At 44.8% G+C, this 24,592-nt stretch overlaps 1 protein-coding gene across 1 annotated transcript in view; it reads right to left on the reverse strand.

Moving 5' to 3' along the window:
• Window positions 1-24,592, reverse strand: part of OLFML2A (olfactomedin like 2A) — a 139,907-nt gene that overhangs the window by 27,139 nt on the left and 88,176 nt on the right. Inside the window, exons 6-7 of the mRNA XM_018560176.1 lie at window positions 22,118-22,379; window positions 1,862-2,134 (exon numbers count right to left, since the gene is read on the reverse strand). Coding sequence (XP_018415678.1) covers window positions 1,862-2,134; window positions 22,118-22,379 — 535 coding nt within the window. The remainder of the gene's footprint in view (window positions 1-1,861; window positions 2,135-22,117; window positions 22,380-24,592) is intronic.

Below are 24,592 nucleotides of genomic sequence, written 5' to 3' on the forward strand. Positions count from 1 at the left end.
GCGAAGAGAAGCGGACGGACCGGCGGATGGACCGAGGGAAGAAGAGCGGACGGACCAGGGGAAGAGAAGCGGACGGACTGGGAGAGGAGGTGCGGACGGACTAGGAGAAGAGGAGGAAGCGGCCGTGACAGCAGCGGAGGTACGGGGGGCAGCGGAGGAATGCAGCGGTCTGTGTCCCCGATGCCTCCGCCAACACAGTTGGGGAGAGCAGCTGGGATTTGAAGGGACACAGGCCGCTGCAGTCACAGTTCTGCTAAATGTACTGGCAGCCGCCGGTGCCGGTACATACAGCTATCACTCAGTGTCACTGACTTTACTGCAGTTCATTGTACAAAGTTTTTTAGTAGTTACCATTGATGAGCGATTACATAGAAATTAAATTCAGTACAGTAAATCAATCAAAAAACAGGTAGATTTTGAGGTGAACTGTAATAAAGTCAATAGGAGGCAAATTTTAACGAACTATTGCCCCTTGGGGGGCTGATGGGCAAGCTATTGCCAAACAAATAGCATGGAAGCCCAGCACTGCGGGGCAGGGAAACCTGTGCCAATACATAAAGTACAGCAGGTGGAGGGACCCTTTCACAAGGCTTTTTAAAAAATACACAAATCTATTAAATAACAGAACCAGCAGCATTTTCAGCTTTTAAAATGGCTTAGCTAAAACCTTTCTATTCTATTCTAACTTCTGAAAACCCTTAATTACCTTTGCCTGTTTCTCACTGAACTATTATCACTGGCGGAACTACCAGGGTCGCAGCGGTTGCAATGGCGACCGGGCCCTGGCGTTCCGCCACTTGGGGGGGGGGGCCAGCAAGGAAGAAGAGTGGCCCCCGAGAGAGTACCGATCCTTCCCTGGCCGCGTTCTCAGGAGCGGCGTTCAGCTCCGCCCACTCCTTCGGCGTGACTCAGTTCCGCCGCAGCCATCCCCATAAAGCCGGGAGATTTGAAATGCTCAGTGTCTTAGTATACCTAAAGCGCTGAGCATTTCCCGGCTGACTACCTCTCTCACTGCTGCTCCGCCTTGTACCTCGGCTCTTACCCTACTAGACTAGGCAGTCTGCCTGTGATATCTGCAGCCTGTCAGATCCCCTGTCTGGAGACAGACAATCTCCAGTACTCTACCTCGATCTGCATGCTAAGCTGGGTGTAAAGGGAAACAGCCGGACCCTGTTGCAGGATATCGCAGCCCTGCTCTCGGCACTCTGGACTCGCTTCCTTAAAAGGCACAGTACGCCAGAACCACTCAACAACTACCAGTTGCCATTCGGAGGAGCAATCCTTACAGAGAGAGCAACTAATAGCAAGCATCATCTCCTTATATTGCTATAATTGGAAACAGCATGTATGGGCAGCTGTGCCGCAGGGATGGAGAGGCTGTCACCAGCAGACTAAACGCAGATTCCGGTGTTCTGTCGAATGCCGAAGTAGTCGAATTTGCTCAAATTCATATTCTTAGACATATTTGAACACATACAAGTACTGCATAAGCACCAAAAGTACACGAGTGTGAATAAAAACAAATCTTTTGCTAGGCCCACTTTAATAGCTTGTGTGGGTGTGATTACCATCATACACTCCTTAGTACTTTAAAGCAGGAACAATAGTATGAAGCTTATGGAAACATAGGTGAAACCATTCACTGTCATCATTGACTCTTCTCACAGATTATATCTAGAGTAGCATTCAAAGGCTTACTCAACAGGGCAGTGCAAAGGGTCAGCAATCTATAACTTGTTACACTTTACCAGGCAGAACAGAAAGACAGTTGCTGATTGGTTGCGGTTAGGTTACTACAATATAAAAATTGCTATTTGTCTTATTAAAAAAAAAGGCAAAAAAAGTTTTCAAAAACACTAACCTTTATTATTGTTCCCTGCTTCAGGTCCAAGATCTGTGGATGAAAGTGTTGTTGCTACAAGTTCAGTGGTGGTAGTTTTGGTTGTTGTTGTCGTGGTACTTTCAGTTCTGGTGGATGTTGTAGAAGGTGTTGTAGAGGTGGTGGAGGTGGTAGTAGTGGTTGCTGCAGGAATCTCTATAATCTTTTCCTCCTGAATGATGTGAGTTTCTCTGATATCTCCCTCTGCTTTACTATCTTGTTTATCTCCTCGTAAGATTGACCTTCCAATGTTTTCTAAAAACAATAACGTCACAGAATGAAGCAGTAAAGCTTTATATGTAGAGATTACAAATGATCATTAAGTAATTTCTCAGTGACTGCACTAAATCCATTTTTACAGTGCCACAGATAATTTATAATCAACAGCATGTGTACTCATAGGTGCCCCTATTCAAAGGAGACCATGACTCAAACCATTTAATTTATTATTCTAGGTGGAGAATGGTCAGATAGGCTGTGGGTAAATTAGGATCAAATTGATGAACACTAAACATAAATAAATATGTTACTCTATAAAAAAAGAAATGTCTAGACCAAATTAATTTTAATGATAAATATTTATCAGTAGTGATGCACCATGCTTTGCTGCTTGAATACTATGGACCAAACTTTATACAGTAAAAGAATAATCAAGAATGCACAGGCAAACTGCATCAAAAAATTTATTTTGCTCACCCCCGAAGGAGCCACCAAAGTAACCCAGGTATTTCTATCCCCAAGCCAAAATGTAAAGCCCTAACAGGATCCACAGCACACCAACACACCTTAGAGAGTTTTGTAATGGCTTTACTAAACAACTAGTGCATATTTGTAAAACATTGCAATAAAAAACACAATAACATTTAGCAATATACAGTGGGTATTTTGACACTCAGCAATCGCGGCTCTCCGTATACTGAAATATGCAGTATTAAACTACCTTAGACGCTATCCTTGACTTTGAATTGCTAATTGATAAACTTGATTGCTAATGTCGAAGTCCCAAATAATCTCTAACTCTCTATACTACTGGCCAGTAGCAATAGTCTAGTAATAGGCTAGCCATCATTGGGGCCCATACTGTATTGCAGATGTGAATGGAAAAATATCACAAATGGCCAAAGGCCTCTCAACACTCCTAGGATCAGCCAGAAGACATGATGTCCATCAGCGAGAGACAGGCATCCCCTTTCTCTCAAGCCGACACCTCTGATGATGCTGAAATCATCTGGGGTCTCTCGAAGAAGGTCTCTGGTCACCAAAAGGCACTGCAGCTATCCCTGTCAACACCATCAGGCTGCCCTCGAATTGCTGGGCCTTCTGGAATCACTCACGGTACTCGCTCGGCCATTCATCCAGGCCATGATATTCCTTCTGTAGCAATTTCACTGGGCCACACTGAAGCAAATGTTTTGGTATCTCTGAACACAGAACTGGATGAAGTCTCTCTGATTCTCTCGAGGCTGTTTGATCTGCCTGCACTCACCTCCACAGTACACACAGAGTCTGTGAGCCCCTCTACGTCAGCAGCAGCCACATAGCTCTCTCTCTCACATCAAAATCCCCTAGACAGGCTTACACAGATCTGTCCTCTCGACTGGCATCTCCCAGACTGAGCGCGCTCAGCAATACCAGCCCAGAATCCCCCTCCTCTGAGAAAACACAGCCTGCTGGGAGTTGCAGTTTGAAAGATCTCACACAGCACCACCAGTCTCCTGCTCTGCACTGCAACTCCCACAAGTCTCCACCTCACAGGATGCACAAGGACAGTTAACTATTTACAAGCATGTCAGGATCCAGAGCATCTTCCAGGTAGCGTTGAAGCCAGGTCCTGCAGTTACTGTGCTCGCCTGTGGGTGTCTCCAGCAGCCAGGAACTGTCAGGTACCAGACCACCACTGGGTGGTGCTGGAACCTGCAACTCCGGTGCTCACCTGCGGATGTCTCCCAGCTGCCAGCAATCATCCAATCTCTGGTGCTTCCTGGGAGGGTATTTAATCCCTCCCTGCCTTCAGGACTGTGGCTCAGTATCCTGTCGCCCTTCCTTGTTGCCAGTTCCTGAATCCTGAGCCCCAGTATCCTCTAGCCCTTCCCTGAGCCCTGATACGTGTTTGCAGTTCTGAGCCCTGTTCCCGCTTGGTCAGTATCCTGTTGTTCCAGTCCTGATACCTGTTACCCGCCTGTACCCCTATGCCTTGTCCCTTGGCCCCCCTTGTCTTGCCCTGCTCCCTAGGTTTACCCGCTTTGTATACCCTGGGTTTGTATTTGCTTCTGTTATCTTTGTATAGGGTTGTGGCAATATTTAGTTGGTGTCACTTTACTTATTCATGCTTATTTAGGTTTGATTTTGGGTATTATGTTTAGTTGTGCTGTTTACAATAAATGGTATACAACTCATTGATCTTGTCTAGTGTGGTCACACTAATTTGGTCTTCCTGCGTGGCTACCTGCATGCAGTGTGAGGACACCTGTGCATGGTACCCTGACAAAGCAGAATATTGATTATTTCAGTAGCAACTTATATATAGGGGCTACATTCTCCCCCCACTGAGACCTTTGGGTCCCTCCAAAAGGGCAATTTGAAACAGCAAATTGGTAAAACAAGAAAACCGCTTTGGTGGACACAATCGGTCCATGGAACATCCACCAAAACAATTTAGCTAGGTATAGCTACACCTAACTTGCGACACTGAATAATAAAAGCGGTAGATAAAGATCATCTCCACCAAGGTGTGTTGATGGCTTGTGCTGTGCATAATTTAGTTCTTACTTCTGCAAATAAAGTATTCACCTCAGGTGATCTTTGTACTGTAGTTATGGCCTCTTCAGTACTATGACCAGGTGCATCATAAGTATCTGCGGTGGTCGCACCAGTCATTTAGACCTTGACTCTAAAAGCCATGATGGACCTTCATCAGGGTCATCATATGCAGGAGGAGATGAAAACTGAGGAGAATCTATTCTATCCTCTTCCAGTTGGATAACAGTTTCCTCTAACTCTGGCGAATTAAACCACGGACCTGTTATTTCAGGGGATGCACCGTAGTCTTCCTCAGAGGTATCTTGACAAACCTGAGGTACGAATTCAGGAGCTTCTGATCTCAAAACACTGGAACATGGTTCAAGATCAGTGATACTTTGAGTGGCTTTCAGGGAATCAGTAGGCCATATCCAGCTCGGAGACATATCTTCTTCATCACTGTCACCTTCACTTTCTCTTTCTGTCAATAATCTCTGAGACCTGGTAACTGGAGCTTTATTGGAAGCATTTGGTACAGGCACAGAAAGTTCTTCTCTGACAGGTATACGAACAGCTTCACTCAAGGATAACAGGATAACAAGTGATTCCAATGCCAGTTCTTTAACTGCCTCCGGGCCGGCCGTAGTAAAAAAACGGCCGGCCAGGAGCTCTCTAGATCTGAGCGGGCGTCTCTAGACGTCCGCTCAGACACGCACCCTTGCAAAGTCACACCCCCAAAAATTGTAAGTAACACATAAAAAAGAATTTTAAAAAATAAAATAAAAATTTTAAGTCACCCATACATACACTCATGCATACATGCGTCGGGGGCACATACGTGCAAAAAAGACGAGGTCTTGAAGTGGTTAAAGGTTCCGCTTTTCCTTCAGGTTGAATCTGACACAATGGAAGGCCAGGCAATTGTCTGCAAATTATATAAACTTGTGAGTACCATCTGTCAGCTAGTTTGTATCTGGCAGCAGGTCCCAGATTTCTCAGTAGTACTCCGTCTCCTGATTGAAGATTTTGTACTCTCACTCTCAGGTCGTAACTCCTCTTATTCTCTACCCTCTGCGAAATAACGGGCCTTCTCATATGCAGACACTAAGGGGGTCATTCACAAAGCTTCCGAAAGCAGCCGAGTGAATAACCCAGCCAAAGTGAAGCGAGCCGAACAACGTTCGGCTATTCACTACGGCACAGTATGGCTGATTTCAGCCGTACATCGGCTGAAATCAGCCGTACATCGGCTGCACTTTGGTCAGCCGAAGTGCAGAAGGAGTTCGACATCAGGATCGGCTGAGCCAAAAAGCTGCAGCAGCACGCTCGCGGTCGTTCCCCCTATTCATTCACATAGGCAGTGAGTGAATAGTCGAATGCCGCCGAGCGGCATTTGGCTTGGCTATTCTGCTCGGTACCTCCGTGGTACCGAACAGAATAGAAAATAGTGGAAAAAGTAGAAAAAAGAAGAAAAAAAAGTTAAACAAATATTTTTTAAATGCAAATAATTACTAAAATGAAAATATAAAAGGATTTTTTTTTTAAAGAATTTAAAAAAAAACAACAATTGGCCAGCTAGCAGTAACTGTTTCCTATTGACCCGGCACCTGCTAGAATCTTCTAGCAGGTCCCCGCCAATAAATAACAGCTGGGTAGAGCCGGCCGTGATGTCATGGCCGCCTCCGCCCAGTTGTTATTGCTTAATGGCAGATCAGCGTTCCCAGGTCATTTGGGGATGCTGATCTGTCATTACAACTGGGTGGAGCCAGCCGTGAGATCATTTGCGGGGCTTACGGCCAGCCCTTTGTCCCGCTTCCGGTGACACTTTGGCTCAGTTGAGCCGAAGCATATGCCTTCGGCTCGGCTGCACCGCTCGGCCACCTTTGGCTGCTGTACGAGCTATATTGAATAGCCCGTACAGCAGCCCTTCAGTTTGACTGAACCGAAGGGCTCCGGCAGCAGAAGAGAGCCGAATGGTTCAGACGAAGCTACGGCTGGATCCTTCGGCTCCTTTGTGAATAACCCCCTAAGTTTCTCCTAAGCCACTCCATGTAGCCTTTGTGAGTAGCAATAGAGGTTTGATCAGCTGACAGGCCGAACGCTAAGTCTACAGGCAGCCAATAAGGTGAATACCCATTTGCAACATTTTCTGTACTGTTGTAAGCATGAACAATGGCATAGATATGCCAATGTTTTTTCTCTTCAGGGCATAAAGTCCCCAGCATATCAAGTAGAGTACGATTGAATAGTTCTGGTTGAGCATCACCTTGAGGGTGATACGGAGTAATCCTGGACTTCTGGATTTGTAACAGTTGCTTGATGAGTCTACTCTCAAAGTCTCGGCCTTGATCAGAGTGAATTCTCTGAGGCATCCCATAGTGGACGAGTAATTTTTCCACTAACACTTTAGCCACAGTGGAGGCCCGTTGATCTCTGGTGGGATCGGCCTGAGCATAGCTAGTAAAGTGGTCAGTCACCACCAATATGTTTCCCTGTCTGCTGGTGTCAGGCTCCAAACACAGGAAGTCAATGCACACTAAATCCATAGGACCTTGACTCTGAAGATGGCTCATTGGAGCAGTTCTGGTGGGTAGCATCTTTCTCTGGATGCAACGCAAACAGGAGTGACAATAGTTCTCAGTCTCATTCCTCATGTAAGGCCAGTAGAATCGATCTCAAACTAATTTAAAGGTTCTATCAGATCCTAGATGACCATGGTCATCATGCAGGGCCTTCAGCACACTTGATACATAGTTACATAGTATTTGAGGTTGAATAAAGACATTAGTCCATCAAGTCCAACCTATTAGGATCTCATTCTAGGAGTACCCGTACCCCTGTATATTACGGTCCCTTAAGAAATCGTCCAAAAGTTTCTTGAACAATTCCACATTCTTTGCTGAAATCACTGTCTGTGGCAGTGAGTTCCAGACCCTAACTGATCTTAAATATTTCTCAGGAATTAACAGTTGTATGTGTCCTTCTAAACCGTCAGAGGGGCCCCTCTGGTAGACTGCCGCTTCTTGAAGATGCAGTCTGTCCCATTCCTTATGAATCAATGTGTCCTCTTTAGGAGAATTGGTCCATAGGAGTTCTCTATTATCGCTCTTCCATGCCTTCAGAGTCAGTCCAATGGGCTTGTATTTCTGCCATTATGACAGTCTGACATAAAGCTGCTTGCGCCTCCTACATCTCCTTAATGGCTTGACATAATTCACATTGAGTTTGTGTTAACTGAGCGATGTCCTTTTTGTTACATCAACCGAAGAGCGAGTGACATCTTGTCTCTTCATACTCATCTCTGACTCATTTGTCGATTCAGAGTCTTCCTCATCTGAAAAGTAGTTTCGAACTTGAGCAGAGTTTAAATATACTCCGTCTCTTATAGGAGTTGAAGTTTCAGTGAAATTGGACTTTGTGTTCTTTTCTGCCTGAAGGGCTTCTTTTTTTGAATAACATAAGGGACCAGAACTTTAAAAATCAATTGTTATTGCTTTTTTGAAAGCTTATATGCAAGTTATTGTCCATTACAAAGGGTATGGGAAGTTGGGTACTGCCCTGGGGGACATGTATTAATGAAAACAAAATGTAAAAAAAATATCGTTTGTAACCACTTGCTGATCGGGTTAAACCCACTTCCTGTCCAGGGCATTTTTCAGTATTCAACCCGCCCGAGCCGGTCCTGGGCCACAGAAGGGACAGCGGAGCCCAGGATGTAAGGTAAGGGTGCAGGAGGAGGGGGCACAGCGCAGCACGTACAAGCGATCGGGCGGCTATAGAGCTGCCGATCGCTTGTATATGTAACAGCCGGTAACGGTTGTTTACGTTTCAGTTTTTTTTCTGCCCATCAGGTACGGACTGACCATTCGAGAATTCAGGTGCTGCCCGAGGGCCTGTGGCCACGAGGGGGTCCCTCACTGACCCCCCGCTGCCCTTTCACTTACATACAACCCGCAGATGTACGGCGCAGCATGTGTCCCCCGCCCCCTGGGCCCACCAGCCTGCCGTTGAAGCTTTAACAAAGCTGTGGTGTCTCCTCGTTTGGCAGGGGCTGGGCCTATCTCGTGCTGATCTGTGATTAATTCCAGCTCCTTCGTTCCTGGGGGTCTGTCCCTGTTTCTGGCCTCTGAAAAGTGTGCCCAGATCCAGGTGAGAAGAGCCCTAGGTTGGTGAAGAGGAGGCTATCAGGCATGTGTGACAAATTAAGCAAATGTGTAAGGGAACCAGTGATTATTATTAGTGATCACTATGTCGCCCTGAAGAAGGGACCCTGCGTGGTCCCCGCAAGGCTGGCCGTATGACACATGTGACTTACTTCTTGCACACATCGAGTGCTGGTGACTTCTATTATGGATTGTATCTGACATGGCGCCATCCATGTTGTCACTTCAAGCACCAACCTTTCATCAAGGTCTGTACGCTGCATGTAGTGCAGGCGATTTCGTATTATCGACTTCCATACATTTATTCTGGTCTGCAGTCTGCCATGCATTTATTCTGGTCAGTGGCGTAAGGTCTGCCGTGCATTTATTCTGGTCTGAGCTCTGCAGTGCATTTATTCTAGTCTGCGGTGTGAGGTCTGCTGTGCATTTATTCTGGTCTGCGTTCTGCAGTGCATTTATTCAGGTCTGAGGTCTGTCGTGCATTTATTCTGGTGTACGGTCTGAAGTCTGCCGTGCATTTATACTGGTCTGTGGTGTGAGGTCTGCCGGGCATTTATTCTGGTCTGCGTTCTGCAGTGCATTTATTTTGGTCTGAGGACTGCCGTGCAATTATTCTGGCCTGTGGTGTGAGGTCTGCTGTGCATTTATTCTGGTCATACGGGGGCCTTACTACATGCACTGGTTCAGAAAGGGCTCCCCAGGGGTTTGCAAACTCACGTGTGATATGCACCCAAATCTCCACTCCAGTCCTAGATTATTCAGTTTCCCTGTTAATTATCCTACTAATTGTCCTGCAATTCAGGATCATTGGCAGAACTGAAGAATTTAGGTCAAAATATAATTTTTCTGGTCTGGCTACCATTTAGCTCACTTTCCAAATCGCTTATATTGGTCTAGATGTTAAAATTATCCTACCAATTCCCCTGCAATTTACCTTAAGTGAATAGGCCTGCTATTTTGAAAAAAGTGTTGCAAAATAATTTATATAACAGAATGTATATGTGGGGGGCTCTTGTAGATGGGTGGGGCTTTGTATATGGGCGGTGCACAAGGCGGGCCCCCATCAACTTGTATTGCCCAGGGGCCCCATGTGTTGTCAGTCCACCACTGCTGCCCATGCGCACGTGCTAGGGGTTGTGCACGAGCAGGAAAAAAAAGGCGTATATTTACGGTGCCCCAATGGGAGTTTGCCATCTGTCTGTTGTTTTACAACGGGCGGACGGTAAGTGGTTAAAGGAGAAGTGATTTTAACATCACTTAAAAGGGAAACAATAAAAATGAAAGACCCCTTAAATATCGTGCCTGGGGGTCTCCTTAAACTGCCTGTAAAATGGCACATCTGTACGATGTATAGAACCTGCTGCAGAAAAAAGTGACAGTTATAAAGAAAAAAATGGCATTTAAATTGCTGGTAATTGGTTTTCCCTTAATCTTTTAAACAACTGCTTGGGGAGGCAGCCTGTATGAAGAAGCCACATTTTAGGACACTCGGAACAAGGTTAGAGATTTTTTGGATAAATTCTGGTGCCTTTTTTGCAGACGTTGGATGAAAGTAACAACAGGTGCTTTCAAATTGGGCCTTTAGTTTTGGCGGTGCCTTTACACCCTTCAGAGTTATTCTTGATGAGTGCAGGATTGGACCCTGCTCTAAAAATTCAAAATTATATATACCCGTCACACAGGTATGGAAAAAATAGGCCTTTGGTGTTGGTGCCTTCACACTTTAACCCTTCCCAGTTACTCTTGGTGACCGCGGGGATGGGCCCTGCTGCAAATGATTCAAAAATTGGGCCTTGAAAGTTGGTGGTGCACTAAACCAAGAACATTACATTAAAGATAGAATAATCACCCACAAAGTTAGGCAGCCTAGGTGGTCTTCCAGAGATCCCCAACAAATTTAAATCGGCTACATCTGCACCAGGGGATTGATAGCTGCTGCTTATCCAGGACTGATTCATTTTGATAAACGTCAGCCAGTCAACGGAGTCTGTGGACAGACGCACACTCTTTATCTGTCACAAAATCTCCAGCAGCACTGAATGTCCGTTCAGAAAGCACACTGGATGCAGGGCAGCCCAGTAGCTCTATTGCATATTGGGTAAGCTCTGGCCAGTGATCCATTCTCAAGACCCAGTAAGCAGGGCAGCCTTCAGAAATTTTGGGGCTCCTTACACAACTTTATTATATTATTATATATATACTATATACTATAATGTACTATTGCTGGGATCTGTTGTATTCCTCTATAGCTGGTGTTATTGGAGAGGACGGGTATGATGCAGAAATAGAGAGGACGGGTATAATGCAGAAATAGAGAGGACTGGTATGATGCAGAAATAGAGAGGACGGGTTTGATGCAGAAATAGAGAGCACAGGGTATGATGCAGGAATAGAGAGGACGGGTATGATGCAGGAATAGAGAGAACCAGGTATGATGCAGGAATAGAGAGGACGAACCCCATCATCCCTGGAGCCTCTCTCTGTCTGACTCTGTTGAAAAATACATAACAGAGAGTGCTCCAGGTTTTAGGATTAGCAGTATATTTGGAAATTCTGGAATGGAACCAGGGGAAAACAGTTCTTTCCCATCCAGGCAGTCAGACTCGGCAGGCGGCAGCAGCAGCAGACATGCTTGTCGGCTTCTTCCTCCCCCCTTCTGCCCGGGCAAACTAAGCTCCGCCCCCTGTAGGCACTAAGCTCAGGGGAAGATACCAATAGCGTGGGGGGGCCCGGGACCAGGCAAATTTAACTTTTAATATAATTCAATACAGAAAATTATGGCTTGGAGCTACGGCCCCCCCTAGTGGCCCGGGCCCGTGACAATGGTATCAGCCGTACCCCCCTGACGGCGGCCCAGCCAGTAAGCCAATGGCTCGTCTGTTGGAAAGCTCTCCATGTCTGCTCTTAGGTACCCCTAGGTAATCCTGTACCATATGATGCAGACGCTGACGATGGGTCCCTAAAGCTAACTGCCCTGGGTGGTGGGGACTGAAAAAATGTCTAAAAGGCATCAGTCAGATGGCCCCCTTCTCCACCGCTCTTCCTTTGACCAACCACAGCCTCAGAAATTCCTCTTTCATTAAACAGTAACTTACCAGTGTCTGGAAAGCTGTTACACTAGTTTTGCTTCAACGTGTCCTCAAGTTGTTTCATCCTGTGCTCCCTCTGTGAGGGCAGGATGAGCTCTGCAACTTTACACTTGTAACATGGATCAAGATAGGTTTCCACTTCCCAACCTGTAATGATCCCTCTCCTTGATACCACGCATCCTCGGGTTGTTTCGCAGCCTTTGCAGAATAAGGGAGCCCATGAACCGTAGGTTTGAGGAGGCGTGAGAATCAGAGTCTTCAGGTTCACTGAGCATGCCACTATCATGAACTATCTCCTCCCAGCCATGTACTACTCCTTGGGTTTCTGGGGACTGAAAACCCTCCCTTGAGGACTGCCGTATGTCATCCTCTGCTTCAATGCCCCCACGGCTGCCATAATCCTCCTCCCCCTGCAAGAATGGTGTGAGAATTAGCTCCAAACAGTAGCACATTAAGGACACATCCACTCACTACATTTTTAATTTAAGGGCTTCCTTGCCCACTTTTATTAAATGAAAGTTCACAAAAACAATGCCATTACCCTTACAGGGGTTCTTTAGCATCTCTTGGCAACACATGCACCTCCAGCCTCCTGGCTTTGCATTTTGCAGCATCGCTGCTCTGGCCCCAGATCACAGGTCACTGTCTGTTCCTCCAGACAGTCTCAGTCTGAACACTTCTCAACACCTTTATTTTAACACTTCCCAACACCTGTGCCATCAGCCGGCGCTGGACACTATCAAAATATGGACTCAGAATTGGAGATTACACAGTGGCATTGCCACGCACAGGCACAATGGATTCTGCATAAAGGGGGCCTTCAGAGGATAGGAAGTCCTCCTCTTCCTCCCGCTATTCTGCCTCAAGTGCCCTATCCATAATTCCCCCCAGAGTATGCTCCAGCCGGGATACAAGAGCGATAGTGTCACTGATGCATGCATTGTCAAGGCTCACCATCCTTGTCACCTCCTCAAATGGTAACAGTACAGTGCATGCATCCTTTATCAGCAGCCACTGGTGTGGGGGGAAAAAAAATCCAAGGTCCCCTGAGCCTGTCCTTGTGCCATACTCACACAGGTACGGGTTGGGTATGAAAGCCTGAAATGGCTACAGACTTTTCTGGTCTGCCTCAGAAGATCTTGCAGCCCTGGGTACCTGGTTAGGAAACGCTGCACCACCAAATTGAGGACGTGTGCCAAGCATGGTACATGTGTCAACGTTCCCAGTTGGAGGGGCACTGCTGCCATTGTCGCATACAACCATTCCTGGCTCAAGCTGCCGTGGCGTTAACTACCTCTGGGCCTGCCCCTGCAGAGCTGACAATCTCTGCCCCGGTGTGGCTCCTGTCCCCTAGACAAACCAGCTCAAGCACTGCATGGCATATTTTAGCCTGATCCGTTGCGTAGCCCCTTGAACACTTAGGGAGAACTACTGGTTCACAGGACAATTCGGCAGAAGAGGCCATTGTGGAGGAGGAAGAGGAGGGGGTGGAGCAGACAGACCTCACCTTATCACCACCAGCTTTTTGGAGGTGTGGTAGCTGAACAAGCTCCTGCACTGAATCCCATCCTACATCCTTCCCAGCTGCAAGCAGAGTTACCCAGTGTAGAGATGGAAGTTCGGATCTTTTAAATGAATCGGTTCATTTGAATCAGTTCATTCAAAAGAACCGATTCATGAATCGAATCTTTGGTTCACTTGCTGAGACGGGCTGACAAGCAAGTGAACCGAAGCTCAGGAGCTGTCTGAACCTTCATAGAAGATCCGAATCAGAGGACTCTGATTCAGAGAAGGTGTCACGCAGCTCCTGGGAAACATTGATCCTAACGCTTTCAATAAATTTAAGTGAAAAAATATATTAAGTGAAAAATAATAAAATAAATAAAAACTAACACCAAAAATTGATTTAAAAAAAAAATGTTTTTAATTTTTTTTTTTGTAAATGTGTAATTATCTACCCCATTGTAGAGGTCATGGTTGTCGGAACTAAACAAATCCAATTACCCAGGGGGTATGAAAAACTCGGGACTGGAGGGGTAAATAAATATAATTAAAAAGGAGGTTTAATTGTATTTTTATGTTATTAAAAAAAGACAGCTCTCTCATTTAGTTATATAGCTACTGAATGAGACAATGTGTGAACAACAAATACAGAAGCGCACTGCTGTTGTAAGGTCACACTGCTGAGATACGTGAAAGGAATTAAAGAGAAGAATAAGAGCACAACTAATTATTAGTCAATAGGTTGGGAGAATGTAACAGGGAGAGGAGCCCTGTGGATCGATACACAGCAAAACACAAATGGATTAGGAGCGCTACTACCCTGGGAATGCTGGTGTTTAATTCAATGTAAAGAAGGCAATAGACTCACAGTTGGAAGGTCCCCTGGTGACAGTTCCCCTGTATTTTATTAGAACACGCGATGTGTGGTGTTTATTCTTATATTCTCATATTGATATTAAAAATTGTTCTAATAAAATATTTTTTAATTAACACATAATCATGTCAACCCATTTTTTGGTTTGGTCCCTTGGGGGTCCCCCAGCACTCAAGGGATCAGGACACGATGAGGGCACACCTATAGCCATAAGGGCTTTAATATGTGTATGACCATCTGAACCCGTTCAATCAGAAAGTGTCTCGGAAGGACATTTATACAATACCAGGGAGGATGCCGATGATCCGTCCCCTGGGAGTTCTCAATTTCGGAGCCCCTCCCCCCTCTGTACTATCCACCTATCACAAGGCGAATCCGGTCATTACGCCCCCCTCCTGTCAGTTTTTAAAAGCTAGCCTGGTTCCCGCGGTCTAAATCATCCTGAGGCTTGAAAAAGAGGGCATCCCTCGAAACGCCTAGCCGTCTTCCCACTGAGAGCGTTCATCTCATGTACAGCTCTCCACCACTTCGGATTTACTTTCACTTTTATTGCAAGACTTCTGACACCCCTGAGACAAGAGCCCGACAGAATCTGTGGACACACGACGCCCGGCGTCTTTTTTCTAAAGTTACACATAAGAATTTTAATAAAACAATTTTTTTTTCAAGTCCCCCCCATACATACACGCAAACATGCGTCAGGTGCGCATATGTGCGAAAATGATGATTGCACCCATTACGCCACATGTTACATATCGTCGTGAACATCGCAGTGAGAACAATAATTATAGGGCTATCAATCACTGATAACACTAAACTGATGAGCGGTAAAAGCTTTTAAAGCATCGACTATGGTCAATTTTGGGTATGGTAGTTTTTTGCGATTTCATGGGTGCGCGCAAATTTAAAGCTTGACATGTTTGGTGTCTATTTACCCGATGTGACCCCGTCTTTTATATTTTACCAAAAATATGGATAATAATCATTGTTTCCTAACATAATGGAAAAAAAACTTTTTTTTCTCCAAAATTTTCAATAATTTTTCCTTAATATAGCAAAAAATAAAAACCGCAGTGGTGATTAAATACCACCAAAAGAAAGCTCTATCTGTCCCCACAAAATGGTATAAAATTAATTTCAGTACAGTGTGCATGACTGAATAAATGTCAGTCAAAGTACTGCAGCGCTGAATACTGAAAAATAGCCTGGCCAGGAAGGGGGTCTAAACACCTGGTCTTCAAGTGGTTAAAGGGGTACCCTGATGTAAGGCCTCCTGCCCGCACCCCCACAACCAATGCCCCAGGGCTTGTAGGGAAGAGGCCCTTGTCCCCATCAGCACGGGTACAAGGTGCGTTTCTATGGGCGACCATGGAAAAGCACCCTCCCAGTGCCGAGAGCGTTTGGCCTGGTATGGGTGGGAGGGGCGCTCGCTCGCCCCCCCCCGCGTTCCGGCCCTGCCAGGCCTACGCTCAGATCAAGGGGTACCCCGATGCAAATAAGCCTCCTTGCCCGCAGACCCCCACAACCACCGGGTCAGGGTTGTGGGGACGAGGCCCTTATCCCCATCAGCATGGGGACAAGATGCTTTTCCTGGGGTGACCCTGGAAAAGCACCCTCCCAGTGTGGCCTGGTGTGGGAGGGAGGGTGGCCACTCGCTCACCCCCCCCTTTCCGGCCCTGCCAGGCCTATGCTTGGATCAAGGGTCTGGTATGAAATTTTAGGGGGGACCCCACGTCCCCCCCCCCATTTTTGGGGGTGGGGTTCCTCCTTACAATTCCTACCAGACGTTAAAGGGACTGGTATGACTTTGAGGGGGAACCCCACACCCTTTTTTTTTGTTTTTTTTTTTACATGGGGTCCCTCAATATTCCTACCAGACCTTAAGGGCCTGGTATGACTTTGAGGGGGAACCCTACACTTAAAATTTTTTTTTTTTAAATTGGCCCCTCCTAACATTCCAACCAGACCTAAAGAGTGTGGTATTGTTTGGGAGGGGGAACTGCACACTTTAAGGGGACAATCTCTTAAAGGGGACAATCATTTTCGAAAGTTCAACCCCCATTGACTTGCATTAGGTTCGAGTTCGTATTTGAACTTTTCGCCATTCGGGTGTTCGAATATGACCCGAACACGGGGGTGTTCGGTCCATCACTAACGTTCAGCTGACGGAAGCCACTCGAAGTCAGCCGATGTGAATAACCGAATGCCGCTCAGTTCACTTCGGCTCAGTTAACTAACCCCCTAAATGTTTTTCAGCATCTACAGTATCGAAGCATCCAATGGCCACAACAACATTTTGATACTGCTTAAATGTTGAGGTGGACCGAACGCCATCTATCCAGATGTGATGGTGCCTATACAACACTTTTACATCTTTATGCATGAGCCACAATCGTGCATGCACATGCATCTTCAAGATGCATGATTCAAGAAAATCTAAGAATGCAGCTGCAAGTATCAGGGCAGCTGTGGATAGTGCTAACGACTTTAGGGCTTTTGTTTTTTTATTAATGTTATGGGTTTATCTTGTAAAACAAACTCTTTGGTTAAATTATAAGATTATACCTTATGAAGTGTACGAGAACTTAATGTGGCTTGACTTACAGTATGCATCTCAGAGGATTATAGTGGTTTATAGTGATTATAGTGGTTTCAGTTTTAGTGTGCCTAAAGAACATTGGAACAATGTACACACAATTTTAAAACTCAAATCTGATACTGTGTATTTTTGTTTAGTTGGTAACACTTAAAGTTGTACTTTTCCTTAGCTGTTTGCATTTAGGTTACACAGAGTCAAGTTGAGACTAGAAGCCTGTTTTGTGAGGCAGATGTGGTTGCTTTGATCTTTTAAAAAACACGTGCCTTTTAATTTCCACTATCTTCTTTAATTATTAGCTAAGTAAAGAACAGGTTAAAAGTCTGAGTACATCCTACTCATCTTTCTTTGTTTCCTTTATGTAGTTCCATACAGCAGCCCACCCACCGGAAGCAAACATTGGAGGCAAATGCATTGATTTTCCATTCAGATCTCATATTAGACAGACACAGCCAGACAGTGAAGGATATATAATACATGTTCACAAATTACTGACCATAGCACTGGAAAAAAACATCTGGAAATTAGAGGATTTGGCACCCCCTGAACATTTAGTAAAGTTTATTGCTATTGTTTTATAGCAATTTTAGGATGGGAAGGGGGTTTAACAACTGGTTAATATCTGTAGTTCAACATTTACAAAACTGTCTATACCAACACCTATATATATTGGTATATATGTATGTGTGTTGCTATAGTATAAAGGACCAAATGCTTTTATCTAGCCCATAATTTAAATAAGCAACAACTTGGCAAATGTCACTGAAGCATCTATAGTCACATATTTTTACTGTACCTAGGACATACACTTATATGCAGTATTGTGTGTTCTGTAGGCAAGCATCATGGTGCTTCAACAATATATTCAGGTCAGTGGGGCATTCACTAGAATGATACTGTGCAGCTTCTTTAGATAACATCCTGGATGTTGCAGTTTTGGTTGCACTGACCTGCAGTTTCTCATTAAAGTCAATTGAATGGTGACATTAAAGTGACATTAAAAGTCAAAAACTTTTTTCCCTACCCCCAATGTTAATTAAAGCACTTACCTTAAATGATGTCTCTTAATCCGATCTTCCTCTTTCCTGTCCTTTTCAGCCTTCTCTCCAGCGCTGCTGCGGATCTCCGATATAGCGCTGACTCCCCTGTCCTTGCTGGCACTTCCTGTCTCACGGTGTCTGCATGCGGGTGCACGCGTCCATAGACTTACCTTGTGTCTCTCCTCGTCTCCCGGCCGAAAATCCAAACTGCGCCCAGCATTTTCAGACGTGAGCGCGCGGCGAAGACAGGGGTAAGCTTAAGCTGCTTTTAAAGAGTTTTTTTTTTTTTTACTTTTTGCATATAGCTACTTATGCTAGCAGTAGATATATGCAAAAAAAACGTGAGGGTTTAGAAACACTTTAAAAACTACATTTCAGTTAAACTAAAAACACGTGACAGAAGCAGTGTGTGTTAATTACACAAGACAAATCACATGTGGTGTCTATACTTAAAAGGAGATCAAGGTATTCATACAGTAAGAAGAGACCTGTACGAAGAGACCTGTACGTATAACTTCTGTTATAGGGAAGATATTTGAGGGATTACTAAAGGACCACTTACAATAGCATCCACTAGAACAGTGTTCCCCGACCCCCAGTCCGCGGACCGGTACCAGTCCGTGGACCGATACCAGTCCGCGGACCACATGGTACCGGGCCGCACAGTCTCAGTGCGGTCCGGTCATGCAATAAAGGAGCACTGCACTAGAATACATACTATAAGCTGGTGTGTAAGTTAAAGAGGAACTGAACTCTGGAAGCTGTACCCAAAAATGGCAGGCAGAAGGCAAAGAGCTAGTCACCAGTATTGCCTGTGGGCTCCCTACAGCTGATTTCCCCCGACCACTTACTTACTATGCCTCGTTTTATACTGTGTGGGGAGACATCTTGGCAGAAACAGAACTTTGATTCCTCATGTCAGAGACCTCAGCAAGGAGAACAGTAAGCAGCACAGTAGTAACATTAACAAATCTCACTCTAAATCTCACGAGACTACCAGTCAGAGACAGCAGTGCCTTAGCTTTCCCACTGCAGATATACAGCTAAGAGACTGTATGTACAGAAGTGCCTATGCACCTTCACATACCAGGAAGTATACTGCTATTTTTCCAAGAGGAATTCAAGACAAAAAATATACATTTTAGGCACAAATAACATTTCTAAATGTTCCTTTAAACATAGCAAATCTTCCCTTTTTGAGTTCAGGGGACATTTTTGCTGGAAAGGCTGTGTGGCGCCAAGCAGGGCCACACAATGAAGATAGCTGGATTGAGCAAGGTAAGTATTTGAGAAGCTGGGTTGCATACAGGGGTGATGGAAATAAAATAAAGGACAATAGTACCGGAGGGACCAAATCTGTCCTGTGGCTTCTGTGCAGTGTGAACGCTAAACGAAGGAGATGGGATCTATCACTACCTCTATCACTACCTCTGACTTACAGCACACAGAGGGGGAGGGGCTCTGCCTGAATTCTGCCGGTTGGAACATCTGCTGCCCCTACCACTTTCAGTGCAAGCCAATCATCATATGTAATAGCAGTATTTGTACCGCTTTTTAAATGCCTGGGTGTCGTTATTTACACCTTCACTTTCTTTTGCGACGGAGTAGGGGTACTGTATACACTTTACTCGTTCCCACAGAGGAGGAGTGGCATCTTAGAGCCCCCTTTATTCTTAAAGGGGACTCCCACAACCACTGGGCCAGGGTTGTGGAAGAGTCCCATGTCCTCATCAACATGTGTACAAGGTGTTTTGCCAGGGAAGTCATCCCTGGTAAGGCCCCCTCCATGTTGACAGCATGAGGCCTGGTATGGTTCAGGAGTTGGGGGGCGAGCATGCCCTTTCCTGGCCTGCTTGGGAAAGGGTCTGATAGTGGATTTTAAAATACATACTAGACCTAAAAGGCCTGGTATGAGTTTTGGGGGGAGCCCAATGATATTTTAGTTTTTTTGCTTTTTTTGCTTGTAGGGTCTCCCTTAAAGTCCATACCAGACTTGAAGAGCCTGGTATGGAATTTCGGGGGCACTACATCATTTTCTTGGGGGGTTGAAATCTACAGCAGCCTTCATCTAGGATAAGGGTCTGCTATAGATGAAGGGAATCCCCAGCCAGCAATTTAAACAACATTTATTTTCCTTGTAAATGTAAGTTTTGCTTTAGTAGGTTGTATACAGATGTGCCAAGGCAGGTCAGGGCATTCCACAAGCATGTTATTTAAAGGAATTGTATATTTTTAATGTTGCCCCTTAAAGTAGAACTGAAATCTTTTTTGTTTTGTTTTGGATACAGTAAGGGAGGGATAACCCCTGACAGCTTTTTTTTTTTTGCCTCTGTCGCACTGGGGAGATTTCCCTTCACTTTCTGTCCAGATTTCCTTTCCCTTCCCTTCACATCCTGTCTGATAGCCACAACAGGAAGTGAGAGGAAATCCCTCCACAGACAGGGAAGCGACAGAATCACTTCTATTGTAAAGCCAACAGTCTGCTTTACAAGTGTAAACAAAGTTGCCGCCAGGAGTCTGTTTAAACGTGCCCGTTAAAACAGAAGCCTGGGCAGTGTGTCATTACACACCTCCAGCTTTCTGATTGGCCAGAAACCTGGCTTCCTGCTCCCTTGTCACTTGTGGTCACCTGACGAGGAAGCATGGAGACTGCTTCTCTGCTGATTGGGATGCCGGGTGGCGAGTCATTACTTGCCGCCTGACTTAGTTAATGGGACTTCCGGTATCTGTATTCAGTATCAAGCACCGGAAAAAGAATATTCGTACTCGATACCGGAAAACCAGTATCGGTGCATCCCTAAAAAATAAAAAAATATTTGTTTCCAGTGAAAACAGAAAAAATTCAGAAAACTTTTAGATATATTCACTAATGAGCCGAAGGATCCAGCCGTAGTTTCGGCTTATCCTTTGGCTCACTTCGACTAAACCCGAAGAGCTCCAGCGGCTGAACTGAAAGGCTGCTGTAGGGGCTTTATCACTATAGCCCATACAGCAGCCGAAGGCAGACGACAGCTGGCTCCGCCCAGTTGTTGTACTGTAATGAGATGACCTTAGGACGCTTGTCTGTAATTAAATAAAAGAACTGGGCAGAGCCAGCCGTGATGGCCAGCTGTTGTCATGTAATGACAAACCAGCATCCTCAGGTTATTTGAGGACACTGGGCTGTCATTACATGACAACTGGGCAGAGCTGGCCATGACATCTGGCTCTGCCCAGTTATTTTCATTTGTCCGGGACCTGCTTGAAGACTCTGGCAGGTGACGGCCAAATGTAAACAGTGGGGCAGAGCTAGTGGTGATGTCACCGCTAATTCCACCCAGTTGTTAATATTTTGCCTGCATCTGTCAGATTCTTCTTTCTGCAGCAGGAGTTTGTCGCGTGCGGTCGGTGGCGTCGTTTAAAAATAAATAAATTATTTTGCGTCGTCATAGTGGTGGACAATGCTGGACATCATGATTGACCTTTTTTTTTCTTTAATAATTAAAAGGCTTTTTGATTAAAGTCTCGCCTCTTTTTTTAACATTTACTTTAACCCTTTAGTGAATGGGTAGGGGTACAAGTACCCCTTAATCATTCACAAGGGGGCACATCCGGCGCTCACTCGCCCCCCCCCTTTCCTGCCCTGCCAGGCCTGTGCTCGGATCAAGGGTCTGGTTGGGAATTTTAGGGGGGACCCCACATTCCCCCCCCATTTTTGTGGGTGGGGTTCCTCCTTAAAATTCCTACCAAACCTTAAGGGCCTGGTTTGACTTTGGGGGGAGCCCCCACACTTCTTTTTAAAAAAAATAGGGATCCCTCCTAACTTTCCTACCAGACCTAAAGGGTCTAATAAGGTTTGGGAGGGGACACCATGCTGTATTTTTTTTCTTTTCTTTACATTTTTTCTATTATTTTTATAACATTTTTATTTATTTTTTTCAATTTTTACATATAAATTATTTAACATTTTGTTTAAAAACATTTTCTGACAGAATAGCCGAGCCCAATGCTGTTTGGTGGCATTTGACTATTCACTCACTGCCATTCGACCCCTACGAGAATAGGTGCAATCAGCAGCGAGTGAACTGCCGGAGCTTCGGCTCAGCCGATCCAAATGTTGAAGCGTATAGCCAAACAGTGTTCGGCTCACTCCACTTCGGCTCGGTTATACACTCGGCTGCCTTCGGCAGCTTTATGAATAACCCCCTTAGCTATGTGTAAACAAAAGAGATGTGTTCAGCAAAACAGCTCATACCTCTATGGTTTGTCATGCCTTCAGCTTCTTCATGTCTTCCAGCTTTATAGTAGGTGACCCCTCGAATAACTACAGGCTGTAGTTGCAGTGCAGGTGATCTTGGTCTCGGGGTTGTTTGAGCCAAAGCTGATTTGGCTTTGCTACTCTCTTTCTTGGGTTTCTCTGATTTTTGCACTTTCTCCTTAGTCACTTTAGACAATGATTTCTCCCCAGAGTTTTTCTTGCCAGCAGAATGCTTGATATCTTTTGTTCCAGCGGATTCCTGCAGGATTGCAGCATTTATGAACAGTTAAAATTAGGGCTGGTAATGATTCAAATTTTCCTGTTCGATTAATCGAAATTTTTTTTAAATCGATCAACTAATTTCGATTAATTATAACGCACATACAGATCCAACTACTTTTAGGTAATAGGGCGCATTCTGATTTCCTGTAAAACCACACAAAATGGATCTCTAAGCTGGAATAAAAGTGCTGGTCCAGTATCCACAAATGTATGGGATGCTGACTGGGAAGTAGATACACTTGTAGAAAAAAAAAACACCAAAAATATTTTCCTATCAATCATTATTGCATTGTAATTTGCACTGTTTTAGTTTACAATTGACCCCGTCAGTCACCCTAAAAAAAATAAAAATCTTATTAGCAGTTTCCTGCTATAGAAGAGGTAATATACTCACCTATCCGGTGGCCCTTGTCTCCATCCAAGCACTGCAGCCTCCATCAGGCTCATTAGCATTTGACACTTCTGGGATTTGTACCCCACTGTACACTGTGGTTCCATCCACTGACCCGTACATCAATACTGTGTCCTGTAGGGGTTGGAGGATTAAACCACAGTGTGTAGTGAGGGATACAAGTATCCAACATTCCTGGAAGTGTTGAAAGCTAAAGAAACTGACAAAGGATGCAGCACTTGAACAAGGTGACTATATTACCTCTTTTATTGCAGGGAACTGCCATTAGTATATGTTAGTATATTATGTGTATGTTAGAGACTCACAGGCCCAAGTGATTCCGTCAGGTAACGAAGGGAAGGGGGAGGAGTCCGGTGACGTCACAGACATCGACGTCACCAGACTCCTCCCTCCTCCCCTTCGTTAGCCGCCACGGACATCAACGTCACCGGACTCCTCCCCCTTCCCTTCGTTAGCCGCCACGGACATCAACGTCACCGGACTCCTCCCCCTTCCCTTCGTTAGCCGCCACGGACAAAAACGTCACCGGATCCCCGACGGAAGACCCGGAAGCCGGCGGAGAGGTGAGTACCGATCAAAATAATTTTGATCGATCAAAAAAATTAACGATTAATCGAGGGATTAATCATTAATTTCCGCAGCCCTAGTTAAAATATTTAAATATGAATTTGACTTGGTTGAAAAGGTTGAGTGCTGTTTGCATATTCTTTCCTATTTTACTATATATACATTGTGTGCCAAATAAAAACAGTTCTGAACTGAAATGTAAGTTGGTATCTAATTAGCCTGAGTAAAAACTTATTATTCTGACAGCAAAATCCCAGCAGATTAGGGACAGGTTAGTAAAAAAAAACTAGTGGGGACAACTTAGGAAAATAAGTGTAACTTTAATAAAAGTAATTGTGGAAAATGTCCACGCTCCTAACTCCTTACCTACAAACCTAAAGCTGCGAGGACCACAGTTAGTAGCAAAAAGGTATAATGAAAGAGAGATCTGGGGAAACAGTAGTTAACATTATTCCTGAAAGAATAAATACATAATCTTTAATAAACCATTTAAAAGTATTTCAGTCATAAAAAAGGCAAAACATAATTAAACTAAGGCCACCTCCAACATGTTCAGATACGATAGAAATAGTATTGGAACAACAGATTCATATGATCACTACGCATTATCATGTGTGGACTAAGCCTTGAAAAAACGGATGGAGGGTTTGTGGTTACCATTAAAAACAATCACTGCAATCCAATGCATCACATCGAAACCTGCATTAAAATTCAATAAATTTGTCACAAAGGGGAGATCATAACCAGTGTGAAAATTATATTGGGGAGACACTGGGAAATAGTGATCACAATGTGATTACTTTCTATATTGGATACAGGAAAGGGAAGCAGGCCGGTAGGACAAGAACCCTTAATTCCAGAAGGGCTAACTTTGATAAACTGCGCCACCTAGTGGGGGACATCAAATGGGAAAATTTATTTCACCAACTGAACTCGGACCAAAAGTGGGAATGTTTTAAAAACACCTTACATATTGCCAAATGCATACCGTTGGGTAATAAAAGTAAAAGATCACAAACAAAACCTGTATGGCTTAATAAAACTGTAAAGCATCACATAAAGGAAAAGCAAGTGGCATTTATAAAGTATAAGATGGAGGCGACGGCATTGTCGTTCGTTAACTACAAAGAATGTAATAAAAGATGCAAACTAGCAATACGGGGCAGCTAAAATAGAGTGCGAAAAGCATATTGCCACATATTGTAAAAAAA

Source organism: Nanorana parkeri, unplaced genomic scaffold (genome assembly GCF_000935625.1).
Source record: "Nanorana parkeri isolate BGI_ZX_2015 unplaced genomic scaffold, ASM93562v1 scaffold437, whole genome shotgun sequence".
Lineage (NCBI taxonomy): Eukaryota > Metazoa > Chordata > Amphibia > Anura > Dicroglossidae > Nanorana > Nanorana parkeri.